Source organism: Anarrhichthys ocellatus, unplaced genomic scaffold, assembly GCF_004355925.1.
Source record: "Anarrhichthys ocellatus isolate YVR2014 unplaced genomic scaffold, GSC_Weel_1.0 scaffold79, whole genome shotgun sequence".
In the NCBI taxonomy this organism is placed as follows: Eukaryota; Metazoa; Chordata; class Actinopteri; order Perciformes; family Anarhichadidae; genus Anarrhichthys; species Anarrhichthys ocellatus.
The window spans coordinates 1447762-1475707 of NW_022280109.1; the positions used below are offsets into that span (position 1 = coordinate 1447762).

Sequence of the window (27946 nt, forward strand, 5' to 3'; positions counted from 1 at the left end):
CATATTCTATTTGATGTTATATGACCAATGATGGGAATTTAAAAAAAAAATGCACATTCTTTATTTTTAGGCCTACTTTACTTACCACAGTCCTAACTAGCGTACATTTAAGTATAATTGACTTGTTGTTATATTTAATAAATATCCAGAACAGCATCATACTGAACTTTGGTTTGACCAGACAGTGAAACTAGTGAAATTCATGATTTGATTACTCAAACAAAAGATACATTGAAGTGCTCCAGATTTTGCTGCACAGCAGCACAAAGTGTCCTGAAAGAACCCAGGATTTCTCGAATCCCGAATGTAGACCTCACTTTGAGAACTACTTTTATTTTGATATACTACAGCGGAAACGTCATTCACTCTTCTATGCAGCTTGACTCTAGCCGTGTTTCTCCGCCGTGCGCCCACACCCAACCTGCGCTGTCTGCTGTAGAGTGAGGCAGCGCAGCCCTGCAGTGTATGCGGGACATTGTCTAATCAGTGCGGCTGTTTCGGGACATCTCTGCGGCATCATCAGCCAGGGACCACCGGGCTCTCTGCAACATTCCCGTGGAAACATTCATGCGGCTGGCATCATCCATGTAGGCTACTGTCAGTGTGGATAGTGGCTTATTTACTGTGCATCGTCTGACTGGCACCATGAGTAGCACTGGTAAGCCCATTTTTACTGTAGATTGCACTGGCTTTCCTCGTGCACACTGGGTGTTAATGGCCCAATAAACTCTCCCAATAACAATAACTTTTAATATTCCTGACGTAGCTGGGTTGAATATCCTACTGAGTCTGTGTTGCTCTCTCCTAATTTACACTATTTGTCCCCTGCTTCGGCAGCTCAATAGTATTCTTCTGTGTATATGATGCATTTGCAATGTGTTACAATTGATAAGCAGCCTGCTATAGGCCTATATCGTGTTATGTCTGCCAATGAAGACAGCAGCATCAGAGTGCACCCTGGGATGCTACTGCTAACATTGAGGTTGTCTGATTTTAAGACAGTTTTAAATTCGTCCCAGTGAAAATGAATGTCATATAGGCTAATGAGAGAGGGTGTAGGCATGCCCACAGTGGGGTTGGGGGCTCTTGACTCCTGGTGGGCTGCTGCTCTCACACGTGGCTTTGTCCCTGAGGAGGATTCGACAAATGTAACACAAGGCTGGTCCTCATTTGAAACCTGTGAACTGTCAAGTCCTGCAGCAAACAGCACTGCACTGTTTGTTCTACGTGCAAATGACATGTTAAAGGTAGGGTCGATATTTTTTATATTTTTGTTGAAATTGTCATTACATCCTGACAGCAATCTCTGAATCAAATGCTGTGACAAAAGAAAAGGTAAAAATGTGTGTATCTGTGGCCGTTGGAATAATGTACTCGTCCAATCATTTCATTCTGCCTGAATGTAATGAGTGCACAGGCTACCTGCCTGTGTACTTACCTGTCTGCCTGCACGAATTCTGGCCGTGCTCGCATTGCTCGTCTCTGGAGTCTTCCACAAGCTGCTAACACTGACAATAGTCATGTTTTTTGTTTCAGGTCATCATGATACTTTTAGTGGTAGTGGTAGTGGCTTTAGAGCAGGGTTCTCAAACTCATTTTCACTCCGGGCCACATCAGCATCATGGTCGCCCACAAAGGGCCGGTTGTAAATGTAACTACTCGTAACATATTGTTAAATAACTCTCTGCATTTGATTATTGTTTATTCAAGTGTAAAGATATTGTACATGCAGTTATATAAATGTAAAATATATTTAAGCACATTTGTTATTATAACATAAATCCTTTTAATTTAGGGTTAAGAAACCCACATTATCAAAGATCAAACTATTAAAGAAAATAGCAAACACAAATATCAAACACAAGTTATTACAATAACTTTATTCAAAGCTTAAAATCCTTTCAAGGGTGTGTTTGCACAATCCCATGTGAAGTATTTCATGTGTTTTAAAGCCACGTTTAAAGTAGTCTTCAATGTACTCACAATACATTTCCATGTCAAATGTACAGTAACCAGCCAAAGAGCTGCTTCTGTGACTGTATGTTTAAGTATTTCATAATTTTGACTTTGAATCTCATAACTTCGACTTTCTATCTCATAATTTCGACTATGGGGATATTTTTATTATCAAGTCTAACTTTTTTTTTTTTTTTTTGCTGGCGGATTCGCGGGCCACATAAAATGACGTGGCGGGCCGGATTCGGCCCGCGGGCCAGGAGTTTGAGATCCCTGCTTTAGAGGGAGGCTTGAAGGGACAGGCTGTCAGTGTGGACAATTTTTCAACTTTCGTTTTAAATTTAGAACTTTTTGGAGCTAGTGCTGCTAGCTACTTTAATTACCCAGTGAGCATTTTTCCGTTGAAAAGACGTCTACGCCCACCTTTGAATAGACATCAGAATTGGTTCAAAAGTGAAAGTTTTTTAGCCGACTATTTATAGTCATTGATTGAACGGTCATGCTTAGACCAGATTTCAACGGGATTTGCAATACTACAATTTTTCGTCCTCTACATTGTTGTGCTAATAATAGTATATCATCATTTTAGAGGCTTACTAAGAAACCACCTCCACATTTATCAGTTGAAAGCCAGTATTGCACATCCCGTTGAAATCTGGTCTAACCGTGAACGCTTAATGAACGTCTATAAATAGTCGGCGAAAAAACTTTCACTTTTGAACCACTTTTAAACGTGTTTTCAATGTCACCGTATTTTAAACGTGTTTTCAACATCGAAATGCTCTCAGATCAACATGTAGCAACTAAATACTTAGTCATAGTAACACATCATCAGTTTCCACTTACAGGACAAAAGACCAAGTGACACAGGCAACGGTTAATTTGTATTTATTAAGCACAATATAAATATAAACAATGTTCTTTATATACAACCATCATCTCCTTTTCCTGATTTAAATGTCGTTTTCAAAGCCACACAGGAGGTGGACATCTGTAAATAAAACAAGTATTAGAAAAACATATTGACTTTCAAACTAGTTGTGAACATCTTATCACCGGAGACCATAGTGGTCATTTACGTGTTTTCAACGGAACGATGCTGACCTGGATATTACACAGTATATACTTTATATTGTCTGTATATTGCTATAAGCCAAACAACAATGTTTTGACCGTGTTCTTATTAGACATTACTTTGTTTTACTCACGTCCTCCTCATTTAACCTGTGTACAGCCCCACTCGCTGTCCGCCGTGTATTTTACATGTAAAATGTCCTAAAACTCTTTTGTAACGTTAGGCTACAGCGACAGTCCATAAAGAGTCTACAACATTTACTAACACATGTTGCTAACGCTACTAGCTAACATGCTAACGCTACTAGCTAGCAGCCTTGCCCGCATGGTGAGCATAACATGATATTAATGGTATGGTAATGAATATTTCGGTTTGTGTGGAGTCTAAGACAAAGGATGAGAGACTGCCAGGCCGCAGGACCCTTGCTGCTGCAGACTTCCTACTGCGCACGCGCACCAAGAATGAGCTGGATCCGGTTCAAAATCAAAACTGAATTTAATGTACTACACAAAGTTAACACTTGCAATTTAAATCAACTATATAGTAATGTTCTTAAGAGCAGAGACCACATGCACGCGTCCTCCTCACAGTCTGGCGCGGCCAGTTAGCTGAAAATGAGGGGCGGAAGTAGTGTGGCGATACTCTGTAGAACATTGTCTTTTATATCCCCTGTATATAAACTGTACTAAAACGTCTGAATGATCCCCCGTGTCATTCAGTGATTGGCTCCATTTGAATTCTGTCCCCTCCCTGGATCGATCCTGTAGCAAAACATCCTGGCTCTTCGCAAAACATCTTGGCTCCACCTCTCCGTCGTGGTCAGGTTGGCATTTGACCATCACACTGTCCTCTGCTGCATCTCTCCTTATTTGGTATCACTGCTTCACCTCTCTGCTGCCTGTCTGTAAAGTCTCACTCAGAATATCCCTATCTGACCCTCAAGACTTATTCCTAGAGTGTTTTAATACCTACAGTGACTATACTTCTATGGTTTAATACATTCAATGAGTAAAATACTGTAACATCTAATATCCTCTATAAGTAAGAATATTGTAAACATAATACATTCCATAAGTAAATATTTTGTGACTCTTAGCATATTTTGACATGTTATTATTGTGACACTTTAATTCATTAATCCTACTAATAATACTGAAATCCTTCACATTTGCAATATTGGAATAAAGTAGTTAAAGTGCTTACAGAGTATGTCGTTAGCGTGAAGCCTCGTTTATTCCGTCAGCTTGTTCACTTCGCTCCTCAAGTCCCGGCCAGGCCGTGTTTCTAGAGACCGTGCATTCAAAGCTGTAGTAGGATGTCTGAGCGTAACTCCCTGCGCATGCGTGATCCATCAGTAAACACAGTCGTATTTTACATGAACATACTGACAGAATGTGCTCTGCTCTCATTACGATGTCCTGGGAGCTTCTTGTTGACAGCACAGAGTCTATAGTTCCATATTTACAACGTTTTATATGAAACATTAAATGCGTTGAAATCGCGTCTTCATGTAGACCACATTTCACCGACTAGCGTAATATGATTTTGGAGAAATACGTTCAAAGTAACCAAAATCGCGTCTCTTTCAACCTACAACTGAACAAACCATCAATATTTTAAAAGAAATTGGTGTTTTGTGACACGTTGATATCCATCCATCCATTTTCCTCTGCTTATCCGGGGCCGGGTCGCGGTGGCAGCAGGCCAAGCAGGCTGACCCAGACTTCCCTCTCCCCGGCAACATGCTCCTTCTATCTCTAAGGCTGAGCCCGGCCACCCTACGGAGGAAACTCATTTCGGCCGCTTGTAGCCGCGACCTTGTCCTTTCGGTCACGACCCAGAGTTCGTGACGATAGGTGAGGGTAGGAACATAGACCGAGTGGTAAATTGAGAGCTTTGCCTTCCGGCTCAGCTCCCTCTTCACCAAGACGGTCCAGTGCAGCGCCTGCTTTACTGCTGCAGCTGAACAAGACCCTGAGATACTTGAACTCCTTCGCTTGAGGTAGGCACTCCGTCCCCACCTGGAGAGAGCAATCCACCGGTTTCCGGCAGAGCACCATGGCCTCAGATTTGGAGGTGCTAACTCTCATCCCCGCCACTTCACACTCGGCTGCAAACTGCCCCAGTGAATGCTGGAGGTCACGATCCGAGGAGGCCAACAGGACCACATCATCTGCAAACAGCAGAGAGGCGATCCCGAGAACCCCAAACCTGACGTTCTCCACCCCCCGGCTGCGCCTAGATATCCAGAATCTCTCCAGTAGTCTTGCGAGGGTAAAGAGCTGGTCCACTGTTCCATGGCCGGGACGGAATCGCACTGCTCCTCTTGAATCTGAGGTTCGACAAACGGTCGGAGCCTCCTTTCCAGCACCCTGGCATAAGCCTTCCCCAGGCTGAGTAGTGTGATACCCCGGTAATTCGAGCACACTCTCCGGTCCCCCTTTTTGAAGATGGAAACCACCACCCCGGTCTGCCAGTCCATGGGCACTGATCCCGACCCCCATGCGACATTGAAGAGGCGTGTCAGCCAAGACACCCCAAACGTGTCCAGCGTCCACCCCCGGCGCCTTGCCACCAAGGAGCTTTTTAACTACCTTAGTGGCCTCTGCCAGGGATATGGGTGAGCCCCCCCTAGGTCTTCAGGTGCTGCCTCCTCTGCAGAGGACATGTTGGTCGGGTTTAGGAGTTCCTCAAAGTGCTCTTTCCACCGCTCGACGATGTCCCCCGTCCGGGTCAACAGCCCCCCCGCCAAGAGAACAGCCTTGGGTAAGCCCTGCTTTCTCTTCCTGAGCCGTCGGATGGTTTGCCAGAACCTCCTTGAGGCGAACTGAAAGTCCTTCTCCATGGCCTCCCCGAACTCCTTCCATGCCAGAGTTTCAGCATCCACGACCACCGCAGCTGCAGCCCTTCTGGCCTGCCAGTACCTCTCAGCTGCTTCAGGACCAACCAGGTCTTGGAAGTCCAATAACGTTCCTCCCAATCACCACCCGCCAGGTTTCTCCGTCATTGCCCACGTGAGCGTTGAAGTCCCCCAGGAGAACTATGGAGTCGGCAGGCGGCGCCCTTTCCAGGACCCCTCCCACCGACTCCAAGAAGGCCGGATCGTCCGAACTGCTGTTTGGTGCATAAGCACAAACCACAGTCAGAGCCTTGCTCCCCGCAACCCGTAGGCGCATGGAGGCGAGGCTCTCGTTCTCCGGGGAGAACTCTAACACAGCAGCGCTCAGCCGGGGGCTCGTGAGTATCCCCACTCCCGCCCGGCGCCTCTCACCCTGGGCAACTCCGGAAAAGGACAAAGTCCAACCCCTCTCCAGGAGCTTGGTTCCAGAGCCAACGCTGTGTGTGGAGGTGAGTCCAACTATATCTAGCTGGTATCGGTTCACCTCCTGCACCAGCTCCGGCTCTTTCCCCGCTAGCGAGGTGACGTTCCACGTCCCTAGAGCTAGTCTATGCTCCCTAGAGCTCGCCCAGGCCTCCGGCCTGACCCGCCACCCGGTCTGCATTGCACCCGACCACGATGCTTGTCCCTGCGGGTGGTGGGTCCACAGGGTGGCTGCTCCATGTTGTTTCTTGAGCCCGACCGGGCCCCATGGGCAAAGGCCCGACCACCAGACGCTCACCGACGAACTCCCCTCCTGGGTCTGGCTCCGGGAGGGTGCCCCGGTTTCCCTGGTCCGGGCGAGGTGGCTGAAGACCATGGGCTGCTTATCATCAGGGTAATTTTGAACCGCTCTTAGTCTGGGCTCTCCCCTGAGACCTGTTTGCCTTGGGAGACCCTGCCAGGGGCTACTGCCCCGGACAACATAGCTCCCAGGATCACTGAGCCACTCAAACTCCTCCACCGTTGATATTGTAACCGTAATTTAGCCGGTTGAAAATACGGTGAAAATAGGTCTAAGACGTTCAGACCCCATTTCAACGCGTTTTCAACCAGAAATCAACGTTGAAATCTGGGTTAGTGCTCACTGGGAAAGAATAATGTCAAAGGATACAAACAAAACTCTAGATGAAGATGAAACTACATGGTTTGCATGTGTGAGTGACAATTAAGTGTGTTCTATGAATGAAGTAACTTAATAATAATGAGCTCACATTTAGCTAAGGACTCCCCAGGGTTCTGTTAAGGTCCATTAGGGAACACCACATCTGGAGATAGTGACCACAGGCTGATAAATGTCAGAAAAGCAGACATTCGGACTGTAAGCCAGTTACGTAATACTCAGGGGCGCTGGAAGTCAGGCAGAGATAACATCATACTCAGTGCTGTGCAACTCAATTTGTTTTTTGCTTTAATTTGAATGGCTGGATCATTTTAAATGATATTTACTTCATATTTATTTATTAGTTAGTTCAACAACATTTTACATTTTATTATGTAAAATATGTAATTATTTTAATCCAAACTGCGATCTTTACCTAAACCTAACCGAGTACTTGTGTTGTTGTCTCATTGGCTGCAGCTCGCAGACATTCTCTCCTACAGGTCCAGATATTTAGCCTGCTAGATATCTGGAATTCACCGGCGATGTGTCTTTGAACAGTTCACACATAGCGCTCGAGCGCCGATGTGTGACGGCCAAGCCGACGCCTGTTTCCTTCGATTTGTGGTTTCTGTCGATGAGAGGAAAACCAGGGCTGACGTCATGTTGTGTGAAGTAGGCATAATGGATCCACCTATGCTGGAAGTTTATTTTGAAAAGCGTATGCATGTACCGAGCGGAAACGTGACACACTGTCCCAGAGTCCAAAACCGGCTCCAGAGGGTCACCTGGAGCGGCTGTATTTGACGAGCTGGGAGTGAGAATGTGTTGCTGAAGTAGGAAACCCAGATTTTTCAACCTGGGAACACTCAACAAAATATAGGAGCTGAACCACAATATGCATCATGCTTATAATCCTTAAAAACACCTACAATTGTCATTCTCTACTGCTTAACCTTATATTCATAAGAACATCTGTGTGGCTTTTAAATCTGAGTTAGTAAGTAAGTAAGTAAGTAAGTAGTTAGTAATTAACAGTTGCTAACTAGAAAGCTAACGCTCTTTTTTGACTTAATGCTGCGTTATTTCATAGCGTTTTAGGACATAACTAAGCAGCCGAGCTGAGAAAACACATCAGCCTAGTTGTAATTCTTAGAGATACATCAGTCAGAGTTATCAGGAATGTCTGACCGCTACGATGTACCTTATCGACAAATTCCAATACTCGACTTTGCATTAAATCTGGTCAAAACCAAAAATAAGATATCAGTGGGGACAGAGACTGGAGACACTTAATGAATCTCGTCCATCAGCACAGAAAGCATGGATGGCCCCTGGTTTTAATGGGCAGACCCATCGATGCTGTGCAGCACTGCTGGAGCTGCTATTGACAGTACTGCAGTTAGTTTGGCAGTCAGAGACAGGAGAAATTCATTAGCACACTGCTGTAAACTGCAAGCGAGAGAGACAAACAAAGGACATGGTTTGTCTGGGACATCTTTTTCATGATGCCTTTTAAAAGTTTGACCTTTGGACTTTTGAAGAATGTCGCCTGGATGCGTGAGTGGACATATTCTCTACCTGTGTATGATGACAGCTGGTCTCCACAAGTAGGGACAAGTTGCTACTGATCAGTGTCAGGTGTGTGTGAGTATACAAAAATATCTCAATACACGTAGCTGTCGCGCTATAATTTAGTTTTGAAGACATGTGGGCATCAGCCTGTATAGTGTATAGTCACTTAAAGAGTGGTGGTTCACATTTTCTTTTCAAAGCACAGTAGAAAAACTCTTCTTGCTGCGATTGAGTGTTCAACTACAAGTGATCCAGGTTAGCAAACAAACTTTACATGGACTTTTAAGTAACTTTAACGATCTCCTTTGATGACTGATCAACTTGTTGGGTTGAGGAATTTGAGTTTTGGGATTCTGTCCTTAATTGTGGTAGAGTGGGACACGGGAATGAACTCCCCAACCCTTCCAGGCCTGACCATAGCTTTTCTGTGCCCACCTGGTCCTGTGACCCATCCTGTCCCAATTGTGTCACTTTTACTCCACATATTTACTGTCCAGAGTAAATATTGATAATATACCTATGTCTTATATAAGCTGGATATGTCAGAGTGTATGTAGTAACACAAGCCCTCTGACCAAGGAAATTGGTTAGCCCCGAAAAGGATGTAATTTTACCGTTTCATCACTCGTGAAAATACATTAAGCAGCGCCATCACAGGATGCAGCTCTTTGAACACAGTTAGATGAGAAAGCTTTATTAATCCCCAGTGGGGAAACAAGTGTCACTGTTTCTATTAGCAGGTTTCAGTTGAACAAGGTTAATGCTAATATCACGCCCTCACTTGGAGATTGCAATGAAGAAGGAAACACATTCTTGACTGTGCTGGCTGTACAGGCTTGTGTACAGGCAGTGAATATTTGCATGGAGTGGTGGTAGTGTGACCACATTTAAGTCTGATAGGCCAAATTTACAAACATTAATGTCATTAATGGTGAGTTTTCTTAATTGCATCTCAGCTGGAAGCTACTAATCTGGCGGCAGTGTGTGAACAAAAGTGTTTTAAGAATGCGTGTTTTAGCTGAATTGATTTTGACTCATTGTTTGTTAATGCCGCCGCATCCCGTCATGCAGGTATTCATGTATCTGCACTCATAGTGTATTTGTAGGTGTTGAGCTTCATTTTTACGAGTGCAGGCCCAGGTATAAAATGCACGGCCCACCACTGTTCTGTACCCATGACATCTATCACACTTCATCCTGATCGAGGATCCTCCAATGTTGCTCTCCCTCAGGTCTCTCCCCGTTAAAGGGTTTGAGGAGTTCTTCCTGTTCTGATGTGAGGGTCCTGGGACAGAGGATGTCACATGTGTACAGATTGTAAAGCCCTCTGAGGCTTTACAATCACAATTTGTGATTTTGGGCTGTACAAAAATAAATTGAATTGAATTGAATTTGCTAAATGGAATTCGTCCTCCATTTATTTGATTACTCACAACTGTGCTTTTTCTACTGTGACATGTCGAGATGACTATAGTTCAGACTGGGTTATTTTATTTTATTTTCTAAATGTTGTGTTTCACAGTTTCTCTAGCCATTAAAGTGGTGGTTCACACTGCACAACAGAAATAACAGTGGGCAGATCCTGACTGCAGTCAGGCTGACACCACAGCTCTTCTTACTGGCATAATTACTGGCTGACCTCATTGGTGCTAAGCGCCTGCACTGGGGCTACACAAACACGCACACACACACACACACAGTGGTAATTAAGCCTGCAATGCAATGTGGTGTGGCCTTGTGACATTTTACTGCAGGCTGCTATTTTAAATGCTGGGCCTTTGATGAAGGCAGGAATGGCTGTTTATTCTATGTGACTCACGTCACAGTTTTCGATGAACACAACTGATATTTTTAGAGCTGATCCAATACTGTAGTCATTTAATATTTAGAGTACAATATTTACTATATCTGTGTGCCTATATCCGGAAATCAATAAGAACCAATCAGAGTAAGGAGGATTATCTTGAGTAAGCCGGTCATGATTTCTGGAAAGAAACATTACTGTTGAGTTTTTCAAACTTTTTCTTTTTTTTGGTGACTTGAGCACCACAAGCCGAGTGCCATAGAGTGCCATTATATTTAAGAGAAGGCAGACATCTATATGGCTCAGATCTGCAAAACTAGGCAACTCACACCAAAACATCTAGATTGATACAACAGAAAAAATATGGATCTTCGAAATTTGGGGTAAATTGTAAATTGTTAAAACTGGAAGCAGGGGGGAAAGCTAGCCTAGCTCAAGCAATAAAGTACCCATGGTATTTTTATTACAAGTGAATTAGAAGATGAACATGAAACAGAAATGAAAAATATTTCATCCTTGTAATAGATTGCTTTTCTCCAAAGATCTGTTGCATCCATTGAGTCATACTTAATTCATTGCATCCTCACAGCCCAGTATGCAGTATTAATTGAGTCTTCTGTGTTGAACATGCTGAGTGTGTGACATTTAGGTGTGATGGCATCCATCAATGTCAGCTGTGCATTTTAACGGGGAGCTCTGTACACAGAGTTATGTTCCAGGCTGTGTTCAAGCAGCTGTAGCATGTTCATTAAATAACTGCAGCAGTGCGTTAAATGAGCTGACATTATAAGGGAACTGTCTTTAAAGCAGTGGCGGCTGGTGGAAAATGTTCTAGGTAGGGCCATCCTATCAATTTCAGCAAACATCCCAGTATGATTTCATGCAAAAGAATTAAAGTATCAAACACACATTACTACTTTGCAGTTAAATATTTAACATTTATTCCAACACAAAAAAAAGCAGTAAATAACACTTATATAATATAATATAACATGTTTATTTATTGAGATGCCCCTATGGACCTTGTTATAGGAGGTAAAGATCAGGAGAAGTAAACATGAAGTGTAATTATGAATACTGATGTTAAATTAAGCTATGATGAGTTTTCACTGTTAATTTAACATCTCAATTACATGTTGATGCCTCCATGACCAAGTTAAGCAGATGAGACTATGTAGAAGAAAAGATGTTCACTTTGCCTAATATGGTAGCTTGACAGAGTTCTCCATGTGTGTCCTGGTGTTCTCATGTTTCCTTACCTCCTCATCCCTCACTCCCTAACTGTCCGTGCTGGATCTGTCCCCATTGTTTTAAAAAGCTAAATAAGTTATTAGCATGACTGCATCCAGCTAGCCAAACCTGTCTGGTGTACAGCTAGTAGAGAAGCTTCACATGTACTGCTTCCCTTTCCCGCTAGTCTGCTGTCTGATTGTGAGGTCAGGCTGATCTGATATCAGCTCTTTGGCCTGCAGAATCTCCGCCAAAGTTCTCCGCTCAAACGAGACTTGGAGGTGTAGTGCTCGCGTTGGCCTGTAGAGACTTCTCCTGACGAGAACGCGCAGCTAGGGGGGCCAAATCGTTTTGGCCCCACACTGAATCTATTTGAGGGTGCTGATTGGCTAACTTGTATGTCACTCATTTATATCTTTAATCAGCAATTGGCTAAACTGCTTCATAGACCCGCCTCCTTTGGGCCAAAACGATTTGGCCCCCCTAGCTGCGCGTTCTGAGACGTGTCGTGCACACAGGCGGAGAGGACGAGCAGGAAAAGCATATATTTTGCACAGATATCATATTTTACACACATTACTGGGTACATTCCATAGTTCAAAAACACAAATATTGACAATTTGTATAATTTATGATTATTATAATTATTATTATTTTTTTTGTGTGGCTCAAGGTGGGGCCAGGCCCCATGGCCCTCTATTGACCAGCCGCCACTGCTTTAGAGGATGAAATGTTGGGAGTGTAGCAGCTAAGTGAGCTATGCACCAACAGAAAGGGTTAGTTATTTTATTGTCATTAAGTTATTTATCCTGCATGTGTGTGTCATCTCTCTTAGTGTAGTTTTGATGTCTAGATCAGTATGTGTCAAACTTTTTTTCAGCTTTTCATTAAATCTAAATGACAATTTTTAGTTTTTAATTGGTTGCTTGATGAAATTGTCTACTGCCTAATTGGAAATATGTTATGTGTCATATTATATTGAACCAAATTGTCCCTTACTTTTTGTGAAGTTCACCTATGTTGGGCTAACAGCAGCTAGCATAACATTTGGAGCAAATATAAACGAGCAGTTGGCTGGTCTAGCCACAGCAAGATGCTGCAGGATCTGGAATACTACAGCGATGAAGGTTTATCTGGCCACTTTACTGTTTTCTTCTGCCTCTTTACACAAGTTTTGGGGAAAGTGTGTTAATAGTGTTGCAACCCCATCACCATAATGTAGATGCTGTATTGGGCTAAAACCACAGATTTAATTTACTTTAAATTGTATTAAACTTTCAACGCCCAATGTTAACATTCTCTGAAGATAAATAAAGCATGGGTAAGGTAGGGTTAAGGTTGGGCAACTAAAACACTTGTTAAGGTCAGGGAAAGATTTAAAGAAGTCTAAGAGCACATCCATGCAGCTACAACATGCTCAATGACAAAGCTAACAGGTATAATTTAACCATGTTCTTAGTTTTAAGCAAGCGCCATGAGCAACTGGAGCAGCTTCAGTGCTCCTTGGCATATATTCACCAAGTCTGTGGAACTCTATCGAAACATTCTTCCTAAAGATATTCCCTCATTTGGTGTTTTGTTAATGGTGTTTGTCTACCAAGCTGCTCCAAAATCTCCCTTAGGTGTTCAGTTGAGATCTGGTGACTGTGAAGGTCCTAAAATTGCATAACCTGCATTAGTTATGATTCTTCATTCATTTATGCAGGTGTTAAATGTGTCACCTGTCTGTTGCTTTTAGCAAGAGATGTAGTGTTTGATGATATGTCTAAATGCTTTTGTAGTATTCTTGAGAAATGACCTAGAAATCTTACAAATCTTCATACAGAATTCATGATGCAGAGCAGAGGGTTATATACACTCATGCATGCACAGACAGCTCTGAATTGGACACCATTATAACGATGTTCCCTTCACCAATAGATCAAATGAAATCTATGCTCACCCCCACGCAGTGCAAAGTGACAAAAAATCGGAGGACTCAAAGTTAGTGTTTGATCAAAGGGATACTACAGCTCATCACAATGTGTCACTGTATATCTGGAAGTCTGCATTGTAGGCTGCAATATGACAAACAATGTATGTAGTAGAGGTATCTTTCTGGGACTGGCAGAAATCATTTACAACATACCATCCACCTGTCCACCCACCCACCTAAGCTGCTTATCTGGATCCAAAGGACATAGGGATGAGTATCATTAGGATTTTATCAATACTACTACTGTTGATACTCCTTATAGTTTTGGTTCTTTACTCTTACTGAATAATTGCTTTTTTATATGTTACTGTTTTTAGAAAGCAGCGGTGGATGAAAGACTGCAGACAGAGCAGAGAAATATTGCTTTTCTACATGTTTATGCTTTTGAACAGGTGTACTGGCACTTTACTCGCAAAGGTTTTATTGCACTTATAGTCACGAGCCATGAGTCACAGACTTTGCTGTGTGTGCTTGTGTTTGTCGTTGGAGGAGCTCAGCCCCGACACAGAGAGCAGAGAAGATGCATGCTGCAGCATGATAATAAATGACAACATTAAAAACGTTAAAAAGTACAGTTAAAAGGAGCTTATCAATACTCCGGTCTTTAAAAGTTTTGCACTGGTGCCAGTTTAATACAAGGTTTCGATACCCATCTCTTGGTCACAGAATAAACATGGTACAGATGTCCTTATCTCCACTCCTGCGATCCTCATGGGATCCTTGGGAAATCAGTCCCCTGCCACATTGGATATGTAATCCATCCAGTGTGTTCTGGGTCTTCTTTCTGTTAGACATGCTCAGAATACTTCCACAGGGATGGGGGGGATCAAATGCTGCTGCTAAGGTGTAAATGAGCAGATGTTAACTTTAAACTTTTATTACAATTGTCACATACATGAAAATTGATATCTACATTTAACCCATCCTAAACATTTTAGGAGTAGTGGAAAAGGGCCCAGGGAGAAAGTTGGGGTTCATGGTCTCGCTAAATGACATTTCAACATGCGAACCAAGAGGAGCCGGATCAAACTGCCAACCTTGTGGTTCAGGGTAACCCGCTCTACCCACAGATTCCCAGATAGAAACTAATTTTGTCGTCTGAATCCTTCCTGACTGTGGTTGCAGGTTAGAATATGGAGCAGCGGGTCAATCAAGAACTTTGCATTCATACGCAACTCCCCTCTTCATCACAGTAGTCCTGTGTAATGACTGTCACACAAATGCCACACCAATCCACAATGTGGATCTCACACTTCACATTATCATCACTTGTGACCTGAGGTACTGAATTACTTCTTGTTTTACTCCTTCAACCACTTCCAGTTGAAAACATCGGGGCTCATCTAGAAATGCCAAAATTGGGATGGATTGGGCAAGATATTTTTGTATCGTTTTTAATGTAGATTCTAGACAATCATTAACAAATTTCCCCCTGGGATGAATAAAGTATCTATCTATCTATCTATCATTGCACCAGATACAGTACATGCATTTAAGACTATTCAAATTGAATCAAAAATCTTTAGTTTTTGTTCAAGATTTATCAACTTAATTGGTAGGAAAAGCTTGAAAAGATCTCAAAGGTTGAAATCTCCATCATGGACCTTGAGATAGGAGGTATGATTCGACCTTGGAGTCCTTGAGCAAGGCACTACCTTTTAGGCCCCTTGGTGGTTTCTAGAAGGTGACTTTAACTAGATCCTCACCGACATTGATGCAAATCAGTGCTAATCATTGCGCAATTTAAACTTTTGTAGAATTTAAAAATGTGTGCCAATTGCAAACTTTGAGGAACTAATGAGCTTTAGAGCCCAAAGTGAAGAAAGCTGTCATAGGCTACTAACTGTGTTGCAACCTCCACGTTATTAAAATCCTGCCCTCGTGGAGTTATGCACTGCTCCGCTAAAGAGGCATTGTTTATGAGTTATGAGACAAGAATAAATGGTGTGACCAATTAGCAACCAAACTTGACTCATTAGCACTAGCATATTACAGGCTGGCTAGTGTGTTAGCAGTTAGATCACCAGCTAGCTGTGCAGAGAGTCAGTACGTCACCAAGCTGTGAAGAGAAAAAGAGAACAGAGAGGAAAACATACTAAATGCTTAGTCAGTAATCAACATATTGTTTCTTGTGATTGTTGAAGGCAAACATAGTTATATTGATTAGAAATATAGTTTCCCATCAGCTCTGTCTCTATATTGGCCACATACTATATTATGATCTTACAGTTCATGATGTAATGTGTCCTTATGATGACAATGCAACACTTTGAATGCGATGTACATATGTCTACGGGAGCTTTTTGTAGGCAAGTTAAAAGGAAACAAGACATATTGTCCTTTGTGTTTTTCAAATGCATCATGGGAGTGTGTGCAGCTACCTTGACCGCTAATCCTGCAATAACACCTGGATCAGATTACTGCTGTGTGGGGAGAAGGAGAGAGACACAAATATCAATGTGCTTCAATGAATTATTCATCACTTCACTTTCTTCTGTGTGTGTGTGTGTGTCATCTTGTGATTGCTGGTACCTTGAGGCTGGATTGTTGTCTGTGGCTGTAATGTCCCAAACGCTACTCTGTGCTGAGACAAGTTATAACATCTCTGTGTCTACTGTCTACTTATGCTAGTTGAAGAAAAGCTCTAAACTCACAATTTTTCCTCTGACCCCACCTCTCCTTTTGTTTAACTTCTTCCCCTCCTCTCTTCTTATTTAAACTCTGTCCTTCTACTCTTTTTCATCCTTTTCTTCCTTGCTGATATCCAACTGTCTCTTTTCTTTCAATCTTTCTCCTATTTTTCTTTCCTTTTCTCTTTGCGTATTTCCTCTTCTTTTCTCCTTTCCTTGTAATTTCCTTTTCTCTCCTCTCCTTCTTTGTCTCCTCTTCTCTCATATCTTTTATTTCCTTTCCGCACCTTTCCTTTCCTTTTCCCCTCATCTCCTTCCACCTTTATCACTATTCTCTCCTCTCCACCTATCACCTCCCTCCTCCTTTCTCCTCTTGCCTCCTCCTTGTTTTTCCTATCTCCTATTTCCTTTCCTCCTTTAAATAGATTAAGATTTAAATAATATCTCATTACAATGAAAGGTATTTATATTTGAATTAGTGAGAAGGAGAGGAGAAAGAGATAAATAAGGTTAATACGATTAGGATAAGAAGCAGAGAGAGGGCAAGAAGAAGAAGGAGTTGATGGAGGAAGGAGAGATCTCTGAGTCATTCCTGGTCAAACAGTTGCTGTAACAAGCTTACTTCATTCTGGAGACTTCCCCTTTTCTGGCACTCATCCATCCATCCCTCCTTCCCTGGTTGCCATTGGTTACAGCCCCCTCTTTCCAATGAGAAGCTGGAGCTGACAGTGTGTGTATAAGTGTGTGTGTGGGATCTGTCTGCTGTCATGGTAGATATATAATCTGGAGGGTGTTCCCTCATGTTTACATGGATAGAAACACATTCTGACACCACAAAACACAGCTTTCTATCGCTGCAGAGTTTGATTTGTGGTATTTACTGCATTGTATATTCAGGGAGGGGTGCATTTCCAAGAGCAGACCTAAACAACATATACAGTTACGCACATTCGGCCTCACACACAAATCCATCCACATATAGTGAACCTATAGTGAATCTTGGAAATGGAGATATGATGGAGAAATGTCCTCAGCTCAATTTTGTGACTTCCACTTTGTATATATCCCTCTCTTTCATCCACTCAGTTAATAGATCTACAGCACCGTTTAGACAAAGAAATTCAATTGGTTATGTTGTTTACTTTTCAGGGAAGCATAATACTGATTTTTCTGGATTGTATATTTTGAGCCCATGTTCAAAACCTCCTGAACCTGAAACTTCTGAAGCAGCCAAACAGCATCTTAGGACACTGAAACTCTCCACTGGAACCCTTAAAGGGTAATTCTAAACCAGACTGACAAGCAGTGCTCTCTGTATAAGAAGTGTGTTGACAACAATGATGTCACATTATACTGACACCACCTGGAATACACTTCTCCATCACTGCAACAAGGTGAGAAGTTAAACCACTGGAGGTCAGCAAAAACAAGATTTTCAACTTTAACAGAACTGGTCACAGCGTTGTGGTGTTAAAATTTGCTCAGTGGCGCATGAAGCAAAAAAGTTCAACTTCTGAGTAAAGAATTCAGATAAAAATTCCATGGGCCCACAGAGAAAGCGTGCTAGCGTTTCCCTTTAACCCCGCCTCCCAGTCCCCAATCCAGCCTCGTTCTCAGGCTCATTTACAGGAATGGAGGAAGATCAATAACTTTGGATTCAGCTATTAGTGCATTTTACATCTTTTAGACCTAATGATTAAAAAAAGGGGGACTATTCAAGTGTTTGTATGGGGAAGTTGTTTTACCTCAAAAAATTATCTGATGAGTTACACATGTCTCTTTTCCTAAGTCTATGGAAAACGTTTTTGTGGCCCCCATAGCTTCATGTGATGGACCCGGAAATTGTACTTCCATCGTTTGGCCACGATGTCAAATTTGCTTTAAAGTCCCGCGCTCTTCCTGGGGGTTTGGCTCATCTAGAGGCTCCAGGCTGCATTAGCTGCTACTAACATAACACACCCCAATCTCCAACCAAACTGTTAGCAGTCTAGTTTTATTGTGGGTAATGGAGGCACCAGGTTTTTTTCAAAGAAGTACGTGGAATAAAAAATAAAAATTGTTATGGTCTCTGCTTTTACTGAGATCCATTCCAATCCTTTTTCTGGACTGTCCATTGTGAGTCCAACAAAGTTAAAGGAGCACAATGCCAAATGAATGCTCTACTGTGAAGTTGTGTTGCTCTTAAGGGCGCTCCAGCAATTTTACAGATAAAGGTCAGTCATTTTGTCATGGGGTGTACTATTAAACGGTGGTATGATCTGTGGCTCATGAGGAGCTGTCCCACTGTATATGTGTTGGGTTTGGAGGCTAAGAAACAGAAACCTGTGTTACATACTGGAGATGTAGTGTTTGGAGGTTTTGAGTTGTTTCTACTGATAGCAACAGTGCTATGATTAAATTAACCGAGACAGAAGAGCGTATTGAATCTTGTTAAAACATCACTATCAGTTGTAAGAAGATTGTAGATAAGTATGAAAGCATAAAAGTATAACTATTACAACATATAACCTGTTTTATTTCATGATATAAGTGATTTAGCTTATAACCTGTTTTATTTCATGATAGAAGTGATTAAACATATAAACTGCATAGACGCCTTGTATAAAATTGTCACTCAAGCCTTGTATGGACCTACATCCTGTGTTTGACCTACTAAACAGGAGGACTCGTGTGAGTCACGCATGAACCTGATGGAGGTACAATCCTCAGACCAGCATAAAAAGCAGCTGCAAAACTGAGAGAACAGAGTCTTCACCCTGAGAGGTGGCTGGAAGACCCTTTTGCTATCAGAAGAAGAGCCGGTTCCAGCATAGAGGTCAGGGGTCAGAGTGTGTCTTACGTAGTGGGTTGCCAGTTTGAGCGAAGTCCACCGAAAACATTATATTTCCCACAATTTAAGCTTTCCCCGGGGCAGGATCCGCTCACGCTATACAGTTCAGGATTTTATTTTTCCCCTAGCCAACAATACTGAACTCAACTAAATATCAACCTGCATCATATCCATCCTTTCAAAGGTGGATGGCAATGACAGGGCCAGAGATGAGGCCAGAGTAATACTAAGTGGTATCTGGATAAACTGTTGGCTTCTTCACAACCTGCTTCTTGTCGTGTCGGATGTCGTCGTAGGGACTGAAAGTAATGTTGTCAGCTCAACTGGGGGGGAAAATGTCACTTCCTGGTTCAAAGCTTATTGATAAAGCCTGACAGCGTCAGAGAAAATCATGAATTGATAACTCTGTTTCAATACAGTACTGTAGGTGTCTGCTGAGCTATGAACAGTACTTGTATTGACCAAGTTTTGTATTGAACTGATTGTAATAGTTTGAAACAGAAACAGAATGAAATACCGACTCAGCTGAGGAACATTAGCATCACAGCAGTATGAATGGTCATGGTATTTCCTATAGCTTTGAAGAAATGAACCAACTATGAACTGAACTGAACAAAACAATTCAAATCAAGTAACTCATTTATTCCGGTAACTTTACTCCGGTCCACAGGGTGATGGCAATGCACCCGGAGATTTTGGGATGTACAAAAAAACATCACAATTTAGAAAAGTGAGAATTTCTGAGTCTTGAGTTTCATGAAAAATGTGGGCTTCTGTGAACATCATAACCTACTGCTATTCAGAACAGTCGTTTGATTGACTTTCATTTTCAGAGATACTCTGCAGGATTTAAGCACCCTGTTATCAGCTTTCAAATGAGCACAGCTCAGGAAGTACAAAAGTAACGATGAAGCTCTGAGGTAAAGTTTGATGAACTTCTTTACAGATTTAGATGAGTATGCTCAAGTTAGGAAACCACCTTCTCTCTCTCTCTCTCTCTCACACTCTTTTTTTTGCATTGTTACCGTATTTGTTCTCTAGCAGATGCAGTTGCTTTTTTAACATGCATGTCAGTGCCATGCAAGACTTGCTCCTCTATAACATTTGACAAAGTTGCTGCCACATTTTTGCAACTCAACCATTGTCATTAATCACAGTCAGAGGGAAATAGCCGAGTCATTGTTTTTCAGGATGAATTATGCAGACATAAATTCCTATGACAAAAGCCCAAAGTGGCATTTTTATTATCATATTTGGCATTTTGATCCTCATGAATGTCATCATGCAGCTGTAAATCGTGTTGAGGCTTCATTGTTTTGGCTTGGCTTAAAGTGGCAGCGCTCTTTTTTGGTCCCACTTTTGGATTTGTTGTAGATGCCACTTGGCAGCTCTAGTGCCAGATGATTTGCAATGCAGATCCTGTGTCTTTTTCTTTCCCTCTCGTACTCCCACACAAACACACACAAACAAACACACACGAGCGGTGCCTGCTGCTGAGTCACATGGCGAAGTCCACCATGCACGCTGTTCCCCTGAAGCTTCCTATCGTTTAGTGAGCACTTCCTTTGTCAACATTGTCAACATTGTGGAAGTGGCCATTGTTTTCCTGGGGCCCAGAAGATGGAGAAGGTCCAACATCATTCCCATTACCAATGGTGACCCCACAGCAGCAGGATGAAGAATGACCTCATTGTTTTCTCTACAGTGTTCAGTCACAACACAAAACCATTTGCTTTATGCTTTGGCCGTAGAAATTGTTTGAATATTTAATTTCTCATGAAACACTCCCAACTGTTGATCAGTAAGTCGAGTCATGCTACATTATGTATTATGTATAGAACCATTATGTTTCCTTATTACAAAATGATTTACAGAAAAGTAAAAACTGCACCATCTACCATATGACTTCAAAGATCGCCTTTCATTTGTAATGGGGGCTTCAAAGTCCTTTTTCATGATACATTATTTTGTCCAGCCCCTCCTTGCACAGTATACCAGCTCTGTCCTTACCTCTGTGGGTGTGAAGCTTGTCACAGTTCAGCTCCACACCCTCCTCACTCTTCTTGTCAGTCACTCCCTCCTCATCAGTCTAAACTCCCTTCACCTGTTCACTCACCTGCCTCTGATCAGTAATCAAGCCCCTATATAGACTCCTGCCTCCCAGATGCATTTGCCAGATTGTTCTTTGGTTTTCCATGCCAGACTCTCCAGCACGCTCTCAGAGACTGATCCCCTGTTACCGACCCTGCCTGCCCCTGTTCTACCCGCCTTACCTGACTCCCGGTAAACCCACCAGCCTTCTGATCATGACTCTGATATTAAACTCTGCCTGTTGTATCTGGAGGTTTGCAATAAAGCCAAAGATCCCTGGAATCTGGTGTGTTGCATTTGGGTCCATATACAACCCGTTACAAAGCTACTTAGATTTTGGCGATGAATCCCTAAGGCGAAGTCTTGCTACTCCCTGGATATTAATTAGATATCAGCTCAGCTCAATGGTGAGATTTAAAGCCAGTCTCCAAATACCTGCAAGCACACAGCGGCTCAATATGAAGTCACCTTGAACATAAATCTGATTTCTCGACACAGTAGAACTGCATATAGCTGTACTGTAGATACATGTGTAATGATGTCTATAGAGACAGGCAGATAAGGTAGGAGGTTGGATGATTATGCAATCAGTTCTCCATGGGTACTGTTCATTTCAAGCTGCAGTTGCACGAACAATATCATTGCTTTTAGATTGAGGTGTATTGAAAAGTAGTGAAAAATTGTTTTTGCGTAGCTTCAATACAACTAGCCACCTTTTTAATTTCCTGTAGCTCATAGTTTCTCTGAGGGACAGCTGTCCTCATCTAGTCCCAAACCTTTGAAATACTGAGACAGATTGTGATGTGACACACCATCGCAGAGTTACTGAAGACAGTGTAAATGTATTTTTCTATGATAGTTATTCTTGACCCTGAATGTGAACTTAGTGGTACATCATTAATTATATTTCACCCTTGTGCTATACATTCACGGTCACTGTCAGCTCCACTAAATTCAAACTCGGTCTGCCAGAAGTTGTAGGTTGGCAGTTTGGGTGGTTTGATAAATTGAGTCGATACCACACAAAAAGAGCGGACCTATACTTCCTCATGTCCTGTGCTTTCTACACTGTACATTCCTTATCCTATGAAATCATTCACCCAGCAGAAAGTACATGTAGCTCTTCTCTCATTTTATACCTGCATGAATTGATTATTTTGACACTTGCAGGCAGACTAATTACAAATGAAAAATGTGACCTCTTACAAAGATAAAGAGGAGCTGCAGAGATGGTGATAATTCCCTGTGGGTTGGTCACTGAGAGTGACAACCTTTTACATATTATCTAATCCAGGTAGCAAGTGGCTCCAAAGTTGACCTCTATTTAGTTAGAAGCGTATCAGGCCAATACGTTCAGACTCGGAGACAAGACTTTTAAATGACTTATGTAAATTTGTTTGTGTAGCTTGAGGAGGCTCTCGCTGCTTGCCCTGATATATGATGTTTTGAGTTGTTTCCCAAATCTCTCCAAAAGCAGTAGTGCCTGCAAAGTTAGCATTAGCAGTAGTCAGAGTTATGAGAATAAGCAAAACCCAGGTTTTAAAATACTAAATTTACCTTTTGTAAATGGCATTTGGTATTTTCTTCTTTCAAAAAAATGCTTTAGGAGTCGAACTCTCCAGCTCTACAGACACATCCTTTTTTTTTTCATGAATGACTGATGTAATATTTACTCATACTAATTAGATACACTGTTAAAATAATGATGTCCCCTGATAAAGTTTTACACCAAACACATTTTAAACATACTGAACCCTCGTCTGGTTATCACGGGGATGTCAAAGTTGAGTTTGGTGTGGACTGAGGAGACTGGGACACGCCCAGCGATAAACTACCAGGAGGAGGTGTCATTCTCTTTGAGCTGCACATGCTTCTATTTATAACAGATAGCTGCAAGAGCGAGAGAGAGGGAGGGAGATGGAGAGAGCGAGAGAGACATTGGGAGTCATATGAACTACAGCTCATTCCAGAGATAGTGGCGGACAGAGCGCTCACTCTGTGCTCCCGTCTATTATTACACCAGAGCTGCAGAGCATGTGGAAGATGTGTTGCAACACCATCAGAGGACTCTGAACAGATTTTCGGGTTATTGTCTATCATTGAAGGACATAACTAAATATCATATTTGGGAAAACAGCAGATTGACAATGCCAGAGGAGAAAGGTAATGATGACCTTTAATAAGCTATATGTGGTGTGTTCACCTGCCTGTGAGAGAAGAGAGGTCGTAGCTAAGGATTCACTTGTATTAACCAGGACATACATCTTAATATTTCACTCCTATATTTAGCAGACAGTTACTGTTTTATCACAGTAAATCATAATAATCTGTAATCTAACAATTCATTGAGTGTTTGTGTTTACAGCATGTATGTGTGTCTATGGAAGTACTTAACCCACAGATAAACAGGCCTCCTGTTATGTAAGCCCTGTCTGAAGTGTAACACTTTCTGTGTGAATGTGACTGACAACAAGGCTGTGGGAGCAGGCTGAATGCTCGTGCTGCAGGTGTATATGCTGCCTGCCTCACTGCAACATCCCTGGCAACAAAAGTGTTGTGTTGGTCCCCTGCCTGCATCTCTAACACTGGGAGCTCAGTCATTTGGGCTGCTTACAAAGGGGTGAGGGCCAGTTGCTAGGAAGAAATCACTACAATATTCCTACTGATTTACAGTGTGTCTTTAGCATTGCGTAATAAGATTGTAGTGACCTTTTAGGGCTTTAGCATATTTAAATTTTCTCTGCAACTACTGTATCCTTTAATATAGACTTATGGTTGCTTCAACTTTTCCCATAATATTCCTAGGATGACTTGTTTTCACTGAGGGTGAACAATAAGCTCTGAGGTAAAGAATATACTATCTTGGTTTTGTATAATATCGTGTATACCTACAGTAACAAAGAACACAATTTATGGGATTTTAGAAAAAATGTAGCGGTGCCAATGCACAATTTGGTTTGCACTATTCATAGATGTCCCAACATGTTTCAATCAACCCCCACTAGTGGTGGTGGAAGAATTTAGAAGTAATACTAGCATGTTAAGTTTTAAGTTTATTGTCATATACATATATCCTCTGCATTTAACTCATCCCTAGCTTATTGGGAGCAGTAGGCTGCTAAGAAGCGCCGGGGGAGCAGTTAGGGGTTCAGTGTCTTGCTCAGGGACACTTCGGCATAGGACATGTAGCAGCCAAGGATCGAACTGCCGACGGTTGCCGGACGACCCTCTCTACGCAGTGAGCCACGGCCACCCCGCCCTGTAAATTACTCTATTATAAGTAAAGGTACTGCATTCAAAATTTGACAGGAGAGGTATTAGCAGCAAAATGTCAAACGTAAAAAGTACTTGTTATGCAGGATGGCCCAACAGAGTGTTTGATACCGCGTTACGCTTGTTTTTAGTATTTATTTAATGGGGTTCTAAAGATCCAGAAGTAATAAAGTTAAAGCAACAAAAAAACTTAACGTCATGTGACATAACGTCCTCAGTAAAAAATAATCGTGACATGAACGCTGGTCTCCCTAGTAAGTCTTTGTCCCATCCACCACCCTTCCTTTGCTTAACTTTCTCGCTCTTAATATGTGTTAAATACTGACACAGATGGGTTTACATTGGACTTAGTTAAAAACCTGGTCTGTATCAAGACGGTGAGGGCCACTCGACAATCGTCGGTATCTGACGCTCTGGTAGTGAAACCAGGATGAGAATTTTACTGTGAACTTTTGTGGAGTGCCTCAAAACTATAGGCTTAAGTACTTGAATAAATGTACTTTCCACTGCCGACCCCCATCCAGTTACTTGTAAAAAGTAGCCTCACTGTTGGTTTTCATAAACGCACCACAATTATTTCCTCTCCTCTCCAGTGTCTGGTCCTCAACAGCCTTGTTAAAGCCGATCCAGTGTTTAGTCTGTTGCTGTTTGGTGATGTCTAAATGCAGGACCAGAACTGTGTTTTGTCTACTACCATCACAATGTGACGAAGCTCGTAAAGTTTGGTGGTGAGGACTTACAGGCACCCTCACACACACACACACAGGCCACGTGCTTCCACACACATACGCACACACACATACTGCACATGGACATACCAGACAGAAAAATATGCTTCAAGACAGAGCGTTGATTTTTTTAAATGTTATTATTTAGTCTTGTTCTAATTAGATTAAAACTAATAACCAACAGCAAAAATGTGTAAAAATAGACATGCTGCTGTGCACATCATGCATGCATTCACACAGGTATGTAATCTAGAGGCACACACACTTTAGGCACTAGGCTGTGTCTCAGTCTGAGCCAAGGACAGTGTATGCTGGGTGTGTGATGTAATGGCTGGCTGGTAGTCAGCAGTCACAGCGACGCCCCTCACTATTCTGGACCAGAATAGGACCAGTAAACAAACCATCTGTGTGTCTGCCAGTTTTCTAGCATTACCCTGTTGATATTTGAATTAAAATAAAAAGGTATTTTGTTGTGTCTTTGTTATCAAGTCAGGATTTCTAATTCCCTGCACAAGTAATGTAGTCTGACTAATAAGGGTCATTCTGTGCCCACTTAGACACTGTATAATGTCTCTCTCTGCACTTTAAGGTATTAATGTCCTGTGGATGTTGATGAAGGTCTGTGTGTTGTGCTGAACCTGCTTGGCATATGCCTGTGTTTTTGAACCAGCTCTGCGCAAACAGCTGACACAATGCTTTCTACAGAGAGGCTCTATTCATGAGTCATGCTGTTTCTCTCTGTGCTGCTCCAATCCCTCACTGTCTTTTTACTACAACTCTCACACTCCCTCCTTCACTGGCCTTTGTGTTCCTCCACCACATCCACCTGTGCAAGTGTGACTGCACAGGTGGATGTCGGTGTTCAGAGGAGAGCAGAAAAAAATCATAATCTATTCTGTGTGTGTCCATAGTCATGTAAATTGGTCATTCTTTCTCTGCTCCTTTTCCCTGTTTCTATTACAGGACTTGTACTCAGTGAAATCTGCCTACAGGCTCTGTTCATGTCGTTTTCTTGGCAACTACAGCGGATGAGATGATGGAGGGAGTTTTGTTGGGTTGACGAGCAGGACACTCTTTAGCAGTGAAGTAATGGCTATACGAAGCTAAGCCCAGGTGTCAGAGGGCTTTTAAAAAGTCTTTCCATATTTTTTATCTTTTTATGTAGCAGCAAGACCCGGAGAGGATGTGAATCCAGACAATCAAAGAGTTTTAGCACTTAATATTAGTTTAAGAGGTTTTTTGAATGCTTCACATTCTCTCGTGCTTATGGGTCAGTGCTCATGTTCTCTTGTTTTATTTCAATGCCATCAAACTGCCAGGGACTGCAGATGGAAATTTGCCTGCATGGCTTAATCTATTACATTTACATAATAGCTCATGTTAATTAATGTATTGTCCCTTCTTAATTAAAATAAAAATAAACAATATCCATACTAACATACATGAACAATGGTGAATTCAGGTACAGGCAGAAGCTAATTTTCCAAATTAAAATGGAATCTAGCAGATAGTGTTGTAATAATCCATTAAATGACTGGAAGGCTAATATTAAGCAAATTAGCTTAATTAATGCTAATCAATGCCTATTGTGCTAGCTTCAAAACAATGGCAAGAGAAATGATTCAATGGCACAAAGCAATGTTTTACTGGTATGCTGCAAATCCCTCAGTATATTTACAATGAATTCCAACACAAATGAGAAAAACGTCAAAGACAATGATTTCCTTGATAGTATTGTGAAGGACCCCTGTACACCAAATCTCTCAAACAACACTTAAATGGTTCTATATGTAACTTCTACAGTATACATTTGAACTCTTTGAAATGGGAAAGAAATGTACCATCATTTAAGAAATACAATATCACGCCATATATTCACTGGATTTCCTTAAAAATAAGAATAGCATGTAATCTACTTTTTTCTGGAGCATGTTTGTGTGTTTACTCAAATGAAAGTGAAAATACACAAGGTCAACAGCTCGGCCACCACATTGAACCCCTGCCGCCTCTGCAGATGGTTCACACCAGGAATGTTGCAGAGAACCATGGGATCCCCGTGAGTTGAGGGAACTCTCTATTTTTAGGAAGTGCTTGACATCTTGAAAAGGCCTCTGAGATATAACTGCTTGTGTGTTCCACTGTGAAGAGGGCTGTGCTTCCTTATTACATGTACATGTACCTTAAAGTAGTAGAGATACTGTAGAAGTTTGTCTCTCTACTGTTTTCAGTGTCGTATAAAGTAGGAAGGATTTCAATCCCAGCATTAAACGCTGTCTGTTTAAGTGTCTTTGAGACACTGAATGTTTTCCTTCTCATTTAATGTTAGTGACCTAATTGGATACATGTCTGGGTTCTTCTTCATGATGCTGTATATCTGTATGGTGTAGCCACATGCCTATGTATGGGCAGTACAGTATTCGGTACGTGTGCGGGTGGTAACCTGCAGATGTCCGTATGTGTTCCCAGAGGCTTCCAGTGGTGTGACTGTATGCAGCACAGACATGTAGTGTTGCATTGCTCAGATAGCTGCCTGCCTGGCTGCGACCTTTGGGACAACAAAATCAGTACTGGCTGTCAGCCAGAGAACAGACACCAGAAAGACTGATTGATGATGTGGACAACTGGTCCTGGAGAAGACAGGGCATGGGTAGGGGGGACGGGAGGGGGAAGGCATCTTTATGCTGCTGTACACGGCACAGTTACTCATTTTTCTCAATCAAAGAAAGGAAACTCATTACTTCCTCACATCAACTGAATTATTTCCACTCCCTATCTTATCTACTCACTCTTCTGAGAGAT

At 42.0% G+C, this 27946-nt stretch overlaps 1 protein-coding gene across 2 annotated transcripts in view; it reads left to right on the plus strand.

Annotated features, from left to right (window-relative positions):
- Positions 1 to 405: 405 nt before the first annotated feature.
- LOC116398195 (actin-binding LIM protein 2-like) overlaps positions 406 to 27946 on the plus strand; it is a 57662-nt gene continuing 30121 nt past the window's right edge. The window contains exon 1 of one of the 2 annotated variants that reach the window (XM_031874289.1): positions 406 to 658. In XM_031874289.1, the coding sequence (XP_031730149.1) occupies positions 646 to 658 (13 nt within the window). In that variant the 5' untranslated portion in view covers positions 406 to 645. Of the gene's footprint in view, positions 659 to 21346; positions 23310 to 27946 lie in introns of those variants that run through there. The other variant, XM_031874288.1, reaches the window with a different exon arrangement.